The sequence below is a fragment of the Sinocyclocheilus grahami genome, unplaced genomic scaffold (assembly GCF_001515645.1).
Source record: "Sinocyclocheilus grahami isolate Dianchi unplaced genomic scaffold, SAMN03320097.WGS_v1.1 scaffold199.1, whole genome shotgun sequence".
In the NCBI taxonomy this organism is placed as follows: Eukaryota; Metazoa; Chordata; class Actinopteri; order Cypriniformes; family Cyprinidae; genus Sinocyclocheilus; species Sinocyclocheilus grahami.
The window spans coordinates 236,919-247,339 of record NW_015505378.1 but is presented as its reverse complement, the minus strand read 5'-3'; the positions used below and the strand labels follow the sequence as shown (position 1 = coordinate 247,339).

General features: G+C 38.6%; 1 protein-coding gene across 1 annotated transcript in view; it reads left to right on the top strand.

Moving 5' to 3' along the window:
* Positions 1-4,542: 4,542 nt before the first annotated feature.
* The window catches only part of LOC107595230 (troponin I, fast skeletal muscle-like), a 9,986-nt gene continuing 4,107 nt past the window's right edge, over positions 4,543-10,421 (top strand). Inside the window, exons 1-4 of the mRNA XM_016285574.1 lie at positions 4,543-4,641; positions 5,523-5,554; positions 5,655-5,691; positions 8,025-8,153. Of these exons, the coding sequence (XP_016141060.1) occupies positions 5,547-5,554; positions 5,655-5,691; positions 8,025-8,153 (174 nt within the window). The 5' untranslated portion in view covers positions 4,543-4,641; positions 5,523-5,546. The remainder of the gene's footprint in view (positions 4,642-5,522; positions 5,555-5,654; positions 5,692-8,024; positions 8,154-10,421) is intronic.

The window sequence follows — 10,421 nt, the reverse complement described above, 5'->3', positions numbered from 1 at the left end:
GCTACATTAAAGTGATTATTACGATTTGAATATGGATATTTTTCTTACAAAAACACATCGATTCGCTACAGAAGGCCTTTGTTCACTCCCCAGAGCCGTGTGAGACACTTTTTTTATGGATGGGCGCTTTCTATTTAACTGCTTTTGGACTGATGCATGCAACACCCACTGAGTGTCATGAAACAGCTTGAAAGATCAAATACAATTTTTAATATAACTCCAACTGGATTCGTCTGAAAGAAGAAAGTCATATACACCTGGGATGACTTGAGGGTGAGTAATTTATAGGCTAATTTTAATTTTTGGGTGAACTAACCCTTTAAGTTAAAAGTGTAGGCCTACTTGTCGGCATTCTCTCTGCACCAAGCACATCACATTCTATTGCTCATTCATTCATGCTTCTTTTTCCACTCCAACGTTCCAATAATTCCTGCCCACTAAAAGCTGCACGGAAAAAGTTCAGTCGATTCACACTTTATATCATTGCCACGATATGTATTGTCATATTACCCAGGCCTAACATTCAGGAATGCTTTAAACACATTTGACAAGCTAGTTGATAAAAAAACAACAACCGATTATCTATCAAAACTGATTGGCTAACACTATTCGGTACTCTTTTCTTCTTTCATGTTAACTGAAGGCAAATCTGAATGATGCACTATTTTAACTTTAAAGGGGTCATATGATGCAATTTCAATTTTTCCTTTCTCTTTGGAGTGTTACAAGCTCTTGGTGCATAAAGAAGATCTGTAAAGTTGCAAAGACTAAAGTCTCAAATCCAAAGAGATATTCTTTATAAAAGTTAAGAGTCAACCACACCTACCTAAAATGGCTCATTCTAACACGCCCCCATGTCAACGTCACGATGTGGGAAGATTTGCATAACGCCGGCCAAATGTTCACGCAAAGAAAGAAGATTTAACTTTTATTCTCGCTGTAGTATTGTTGCTGCCACCATGTCGTGAAGGCGCTGTGTGTTTCGTTGTGAAACGTTGTGGCCTTCCAAAAGAAGACGATATCCGCTTCGTCATGCCTGGAGCTGATCCGTGCTGGTTGCTGAGGAAATACATCAACTTCATGCTGTGGATCGCCGGATCAGCTTTCACTGTGGACAAAGTGGAGTCCAGCCCGGGGTCGTCACATGTGGTTGCCGCAAGCCCGCTGGATGCTCCTTTGTCGAATCCGCTGGCCGTGCCGTTCTCAAGCCCGCCCGCCTCTGCTCACTCTAGCCCGCCACCGTTCCTCACTCTAGCCGCCGGCCTCCGCTCACTCAGGCCCGCTGTGTTTCGTTGTGAAAGCAAAAATACTTTGTGTTTGGCCTTCCAAAAGAGGATACGACTAGAAATCAGTGGTTAAGTTGTATTTACAACACTGTTCCAGAACAGTTCAACCCAAATATTCAGATGTGTGCGGCACATTTTATGGAGGAATGTTTCCTGATCCCGGTAGAGTAGACTACAATGCCGGCTGTTCTGACTCACAGTCTGTAAGTACGTTTTTTTATATTTAAAGAATTTGCCACTGATGATTCAAACGCGAGTTTTGAGCAGTGTAGTTTGTAATTTCTCCGATCACAAACGCAGACATGGTTTTATGTTTATGCGGCGCGATGCAACGCAACGCGTAAAAAAGACAGTATAAATCATTATCATTACAATCCGTAATTTTGTCCCCACTGGATGCAGCAAATGCCTCGTTTATAATGGGTTTTAATGTTTTGTCTCGTCGCTCCGGCCGGGACAAGGCATCACAGTCTGGTAATGGGCATAACTTTTGCTGTCACACGCTTGAGGTATTCGGCCAATCACAATGCACTGGATAGCTGGCCAATCAGCGCACACCTCGCTTTTCAGACCGATGAGCTTTGTAAAAATCGATGTGTTTCAGAAAGGCGGGGCATAGAGGAGAAATAAGAATGTACAGTTTGTGGAAAATAATGTGTTTTTTTAACCTTAAACCTCATAAACACATTTCATTACATCAAATACACAAAATAATGTTCTTTTTAGCAACATCATATGACCCCTTTAATCAACAAGTACAATTGACCATGACATCCTCACCTTATCTTATTCCAGAAAAGTTGCTCATCCAATGCTGAATGGAGCTGTACAGCTGCAGCTCACATGTATGAATGTTGGGGGAGGGTGCGTGTCAGTGCAAGTTTTGCAACATGTGCAAATTGAGTGCAACTACATGATAACAATAGCAGCAGTAACAGTAACAGATGTGCAAATTGAGATGAGGCTACATGAGTAATATTAACAAATATACAATGGTAGTAATAACAGCAATAACATTACAAATGTTCAAATGAGATGAAACAATTTGGACCAGCTGTTCTCTGAGATAGATAAGTCCACTAGCTAGCTACCTGTTTAAGAGTCTAATAGCTGAGGGGAAGAAGGAGTTCCTTAATCTGGAAATCCTGCAATTTACACTCATGTACCTCCGTCCTGAGAGTAGGAGTGTGAACAGGGTGGGTGAGGTCTTTAATGATGGATGCAGCTCTTCTGTGGACTCTTCTGTGCGATGGTAAATGGCCTGCAGAGAGGGCAGTGGAGTTCTGATGATCTTTTCTCTGCAGACGTTTGCGGTCCCTCACTGTAGTGCTGCCATACCATGCAGTGATTGAGTGTCCAGGTGAGGTCCTCGCTGATGTGGACCCCCAGGTATTTAAAGCTGCTCACCCTCTCCACTTCAATCTCTCGGATAAACAGTGGCTGGTGAGTTTTCCTCTTTTTCCTCAAGTCCACTATCATCTCCTTTGTCTTGTCCGTGTTGAGGGTGAGGTTGTTGTCCTCACACCATGCCACAAGACTGGCCACCTCCCTCCTGTAGGCCGCTTTATCCCCGCCAGTGATCCGTCCTATCACTGCGGTGTCATCAGCGAACTTCAGTATTATGTTGTCCTTGAGGGAGGCAACACAGTCATGTGTGAACAGTGTGTAGAGGATGGGACTGAGTGGACTGAATGTGAGGTCTGTAAGACACCTCGAAGCAGATGGTGTTCATTGAGTCTTCTTGTCTGTGATTTTAAATGTATTCAGAGCCAGTGCTAATTATTCAAGAAAATTCAACCTCAAATGAATTGAAAGTTCTGAAAATTCAATCTGAAAAATTTAAAATCTGTTCACACTTTCTCTAAGTATACTCTTTCTTCACTGACGACACATAGGCCTCATGGGCTATTGGGTAACGTCAACCAATACCCAACAATTAAGTTTGTTACCATTGTTTTAGCAAACTTGGATTCAGGTTCGCATACATTTTGGAGCTATTACAATATTATGCATGCATAATTTAGGAAATTCAATATAGAATTCAATATATTTTAGAATTTAAGCAAAACAGATAAGCATGTCACTTTTTTGCAACCCTGGGTTTAGGTTTGTGTCCATTTTTTTATGTAACACCTACTTTTCATGATCCTGTCAGGTTTTAAAGGAAAAAAAAAATCAAGTCCCACCCTATATTTTTTCTAGTTAAATATCCCATTTCAAAGGGAAATATGTAACATTATAGAAGTGAAATGGTTTGCGAATATTGATTTAAAACATCCAACCTTTTTAACTGACCAAAATGTAATTGACCAAAACCTACTTAACTGTTTTTATCACTAAACTAATTACAGTTGTTTCTTAAGCAGCAAATCAGCATATTAGAATGATTTCTGAAGGATCACGTGACACTGAAGACTGGAGTAATGATGCTGAAAATTCAGCTTTGCATCACAGAAATAAATTACATTTTTAAAATATATTCACATATAAGAGTTATTTTAAATTGTAATTATATTTTACTGTATTTTTCATCCATTAAATGCAGCCTTGGTGAGCATAAGAGACTTTCTTAAAAATGATTAAAAATCTTCAAAATAACCCACAATTGTAATTTGACCAAAATAAGAACATAAAACATTATATAATATATATGATATCCTTTTGGTAGCATAAGGATGCCCTCTGAGGAGTGTCTGAAAATAGTACACTACCAGCTTAACAACTGTGTACGTATTTGGAAATGATCTTATGTTTATTATACAGCACTGCTGACTTTGCAGGATCATATTAACTCGAAGTAGGGGGAGCACCTCTTTGAAGCACAATTAATAAGTGGTTTCTATTAATTAAACATATAAGAAACGTGATCATTACAAGGCAGAATGTCGGTTCAGCCAATACTTGTCTAGAAAAATAAAAATAACTGAAGGTTTTTCTTAGTTATAACCCAAAGAAAGAGCAGCAAATGTAAGAAACACAAAAACAATTGTTATTCTCCAAGACTCTGCATGTTAATCAATTAATTTGGCAGAGGAACGACTCCTGGTGGCCCATATCAGATCACATCCAACATCCGTCTTGGCCTAGTTCTTCTTGGTAGTTTAATCATACCGACATCTGGAAATTTAGTCTTTCTCGTTCGTCTATTTTAAGCAGTCTGCTTGGCAGACATTAGAAGTGGATATTTCAAGGGGCTGGCAAACCAACTGTGTTTAGTGCCTTACCATAAAGAGGGGAGCCATATGATGATGCCTGGCTTATATACGGTTCTTGAGCGCAGCTCTGGTGCTAGTGCTCTGCTTCCTTCAGGCATTCTTCTTTCAGGACTGCACGGCTGCCTAACTTTATCATATAGGTGAGGAGAACATCTGCCTTTTTTGGCTTTGATTCCATTTGGGTTATCAGCTTTTTGGGTTATTATATACTTGGAAATTACGGAACTTGTGGTTTGGATTTTATTTTTATTTTTTGAATGACAAACGTATTTCTGTAAGCAGTTTAAAGCTATCCGAAACTATAAAATAACTCTTTTTAAAAAGTGATTTCAGCATTAGATTTGAAAATAAATAAATATATGTAATTTTATGCAGAACTTATTTAATCCTAAATTTATGACATATGCCAGTTGAATATCTTGCAATGCATGTTGGACTGTCAAAATGAGCTTGGCACAAGAATTACATATTTTAAGTGCATGATATATTTGCTAAAATGCCAGTCAGGTGCTGACAGAATAGTATTTCTAATGCATTCTGATTATAGCATTAACGCATATGTGAACAAACAAACATTCAAAACACCCAGTATTAATGGAAAAGCCCTCCTAGATATCTGTCGAACCGCTTTGAAGAGATCTGTTATATTTATGTAAGACGTCTAAATACAGCTAAATCTGACCTGTGTGATTTATGCAGCTGTCTGCAGACAGGGTTACAGATTGGTTGTATTGTTGGCATCTGCATATTTTTTTCCATAAGCATGGAGATTCGGAGATTGGGATACTGGATCGCAGTGGGCACGCTTACAAGATGTTTCCAAGTGCCAGTTTCAAATTAGGAATGCAGAAAATATAGCCCACTCTATATGATGCAAATGCATATTGATGCACGCCATATGATGTCTCTCTACGTGCATATATCACATAAGGACCTCTGAATTAACTATGACTAAATAATGTATATCATTGTCCAGTCAATTTATAAAAGAGATCTTTGCTCTGATTTGGACTCTGTACAGGGGTGAAGAAAACAGGTGGCCAAGATGTCTGAGTGAGTATATGAATATCTCAGTTACTTACATTTAATATCGAAGAAATGGGAATCTATTCTTGTTTTGCCAAATTGTAATTCCTTCATCTTCTCATGATAGAAAAAAGATGACATCGAGCCGCCGGCACCATCTCAAGGTGGAGTAAATAATGCACAGATGCTTATACTATAATATAATATAATATAATATAATATAATATAATATAATATAATTAAATATTGCATTAAATTGATTTTTGACTTGTGGATTTTAATATATAAAAAATATAATTATTACAACATAACAATGTGATTATTAATAATATTAAATTAATATTTGAATTTTGTGACTTTTAGTTGATGTCTGTTTGCATTATTTTACTTATTAGCTCCTGAATGTTGACTAAAACTTTCACGTTTCAAATGTACTTTTTAGTTTTCCTCTTCTACAACTACAGAGCAAAACATGTATGACTTTGTCCAATCAAATGCTCTGTAGGAGGATAAATACCCTAATTTTAATACCATCTGCAACTGACTAACTGGATGTGACATTACTAAGAAGCTTAAAAATAAAAAAGATATGTCCCACTCTACTTCCTGTTTCAACAGGAAAGAAATCATCTCAGGTTACGTATGTAACCCTGGTTCCTCGAGGGAACGAGACGCAGCATCGAGAATGCTAGGGGAACGCCTTCAGCGACCCACGCTCTGAATCACATGTGAAATCAGTCCAATAGCTGAGTGGGACGTCACGGCGGATGACGTCATGACCGGGAAGCTATAAAAGCATGTGCGGCGGAGCCAGCGTCAGCTTCTAGGAATGAAGCAAGCGCCGGCAGGGATGCCGGATGTATGGCACCGAGACGCAGCGTCTCGTTCCCTCGAGGAACCAGGGTTACATACATAACTTGAGACGTTCCTCTTCAGGAACTCGAGCTGCGTCGAGAACGCTAGAGGAACGAGAATGCCCACGTCGCCAGACTTCCAAATCTCTGCCTAGTGTGGAAGACTGCACAGCTAGGGCGAGAGAACAAAAGAGTGGCTAAAGTAGGCGGGGCTCGCCATCCCGAAGGCCAACTTCTGGAAGGAAGAACCAGTATTGGTAGGCTTTTGCCCCCAAAAACGAACCTCAGGAACTTCCTGTGATGAGGAAGGATGGAGATATGGAAATATGCGTCTTTCAGATCGATCGTGACAAACCAGTCCTCGGACCTGATCTGAGACACGACTTGTTTGAGTGTGAGCATTCTGAACTTCAGTCGCATGACTGAGTGGTTCAATAGGTGCAGATCTAAAATGGGGACCCACCCCCCCCCATCCTTCTTCGGAACAATGAAGTACCGGCTGTAGAACCCGGAGTCTGTCTCGTGCGGAGGGACCACCTCGATGGCCTCCTTCCTTAAGAGGAGTAACTACTTCTTGTTCTAATACTCGAGCCTTCTCGAGACCCACTAGCGTGGGGGTGACCCCACCCAACCCGTCTGCTAGATCATGAGCGATCTCCGCGTTCTCCGTCGCCGCCGTGCCTCAGCAGCAGCGAGACCGCAATCGCAAGATCACAGGCACGGACACACTCCTCGGAAAAACTCTGCCGAGAGCGGAGAGTTTAATAACGGGAAAAAAAACACAATCCGCCCCGACTGCGTGAGCTCCGCTCCTTATTAATGCTGCTCATTATAATACAAGGCATAATATGCTTGTGTAACTGGTGTTTGGGCAACTGGCGAGCTCTCGGAGAAAGACAGGTGGAGCGTCGCGCCCTCTCCCCGGGGGGGAAGTACCGCAGCGCGGGTTTCCGAACCCCGAGAGCGGTGATTAGCAGATCCATTCGCGAAACCCACGAGCACAGCCGCCACTCCACCTCGGCGAAGGCTGTTTAACTCCACCGCGAGGAACGCTAGTGAAGGCTCCCTCCTCAAAGAGAGCCCTCTGAGAGCGAAGCAAGGCAGTAACAACTATGCTTCGCTCCCAAGCAAACCACGCACAGGCTGTGTGTGTCCCCACTCGTGATATAACGTTATCTTTGGGCAGGGAGGAACACACAACCTACAACGTGGCTTGCTCTCGCCCTTGAAATGCTTTGTCCTTGCATGAGCTTAGACATAGCTGGAGCTTATAGACTTTTGACAGACAACAATAAATATGACTGACACACACAGAGCGCTTCACTGAATGACAGAAAGCTGACGCTGGCTCCGCCGCACGTGCTTTTATAGCTTCTGGTCATGACGTCATCCGCCGTGACGTCCCGCTCAGCTATTGGACTGATTTCACATGTGATTCAGAGCGTGGGTCGCTGAAGGCGTTCCCCTAGCGTTCTCGAAGCAGCTCGAGTTCCTGAAGAGGAACTGTGCATGTCAAGTGATTACATGGCGTTTTTATAATAGTGTATTTTCACTGACTGCTTCTGTTTTTGTCGGTATGTGTTTAGTTAAATTGTAATGGTGTTGTGGGAGAGTCAGGGTCTCAGTGATGCATTTGTCCACAGAGTTTGGTGCTCGGCATTGCGAAGGGCATTCTGGAGAAAGAAGTCGTTCAGGTTAAGGTAGATAAGGAGAACTACCTGTCAGAAAACTGCCCCCCTCTGTCCATGCCCGGATCTGCACAGGAACTGCAGGTCTGTTTCCTCACTCAAGATATGTTCAGAAGGCTAAATCAATTAAAATCCTCAGAAATACAGAAAATATGATTTTACATTCTCACACAGCACTTGTACGTCACTTAGATATTTATTTGTTTACATTTTCATCAGCAAGATGGCATTTTTGTTTGATTATTTTCAATATGTTACTTACAAAAACAGCATGACCATAATCATGTGAAGTGTTCATTTGCAAAAACAGATAACTCCGTTTTTAACAATTCTCAGAAACCATGTTTTTTCATTGTGCATTCCAGTTAATCTCAATCAAACTTTAGTTGGGTTATTTTGGTTAGGTTTAAAAATAACTAAAAACAACAGCTAACTAACAAAATAAAACACAATAAAAACATGATTACATAATAAAACACTTTATTAAATAAAAAAAAAGTTATCTGTCTTTGCAAATAAACTCTTCATATATATATATATATATATATATATATATATATATATATATATATATATATATATATATATATATATATATATATACATGTTCCATTTGTTAAAATGAGTTAACTACATTAGTAAACATGAACTAACAAAGAAGAATACTTTTCATTTTCATATTTTTCAAGCATTTATTAATCTCAGTTAATGCTAATTTAAACATTTTAACATTATTCAAATCAAATGTTGTATCTGTTAATATGATTTAATGGACCTGAGCTAAAATGAACTAACAATGAGCAGTTTTTTGTTAACATTTAACGAAGATTAATAAATAAAGGAATGTAATAAATGTATTGCTTATTGTTAGTTAATTTTTAAGTAACATTAACTAAGCCCTTTTTTTTATTGTTACCCCAATTTTTTTTTTCAGCTAGTTGCCAATGCAGCATTTCTTATTTTCATTTAAAGTGCCCCTATTATGCCATTTTTACGGTTCATAATATTGTTTTGGGAGTCTCCTACAATAGGATTGCATGCATGCAAGGTTTTCTCAAAATATGCATTTAATATCACCTAATTTTCCAGCGATTCTCAAACGATTTAGTTCGAAGCAGTTCAAAGATTCAGTCTCTCTAAACCCCTCCTTTCCGTGAGCCTGCTCTGCTCTGATTGGTCAGATGGCCCAGTCTGTTGTGATTGGTCTACGGCGTACAGCGCGTTTCAGAAACGATATGCCTATTTCAATAGTTCTGTATTTTGAACGCTATATAGAAAATATAAATATCTATTATTTATCATACTTACAGGTTGTGATTCAGTGGATCAGCTGGTCCAAATAAACAGGATACTGATCCATCTTTCAACAGCAAGCCTTTTGTGAATCTGCGCATTGAACTCCCCGAGATTTTTTATTTTTTTATTTTTTTATTTATGCAAAAAATATACAAAGATTTGTACAAACATATACAACTCGCAGCAAGTACAAAAACAAATAAATAATCATAATACGTAAAGTGAAACAATTCAAGCCAAGGGTAAAATTACAACAATTTAAAGTAACAAAAAGCTTCATAGGTCTTTCTAGCTTTTTTGTTCTTAATTTTGTCTAATGTGGTACCATATTGTTTAATCTCTTTTATAAAATGTTCAAAATTTGGCTTAGCTTTAGACCATTTTTTCACATGAATGTGATATTTTCCAAATAAAATAAAAAGTTGTGTAAGAAAGCATATCGTACTTTTGGAATCAACATTGTCCTGTACAAAAAAATAAAACGACATCATACAGATTAATTTGTATATATGTTCCAAACAACCTAGAAATGAAATTAGAAACATCCAACCAAAACATTTTTGAATATATACAATAAAAAAAAAGATGAGTCACAGATTCTTTGGCATTGCTACAAAATTCACATAAGTTTTCAATATTCAAATTAAAACGTTCAAGCAACTCCTTGACAGGGTAAATTTTGTGTAAAATTTTATAGGATACCTCTCTAATTTTATTATTAATAAAAAACTTATTTGTTATTGACCATACTTTTTTCCAGTTAACATTTTCATATTTAGTAGACCAAAACATTGTTGAACAAGGCAAATAATTGGTTTTTAAAATATTTCTAATATATTTGTTACTACATTTATCTATTACAATATTAATATCCCCAATAAATATTGTATCACTACAAAAATTGGTTTGGTGATCAATGTTTACAGGATAAAATCCAGGATTTCGTAATAATGATACAACTCTGCCAGGAATTGCATCAAAGATAATGGAGTATTCTTTTGGCCTCACAGGTATCATAAATTTATTGAGAAATTCAGAATATGTTAAAAGCAGACC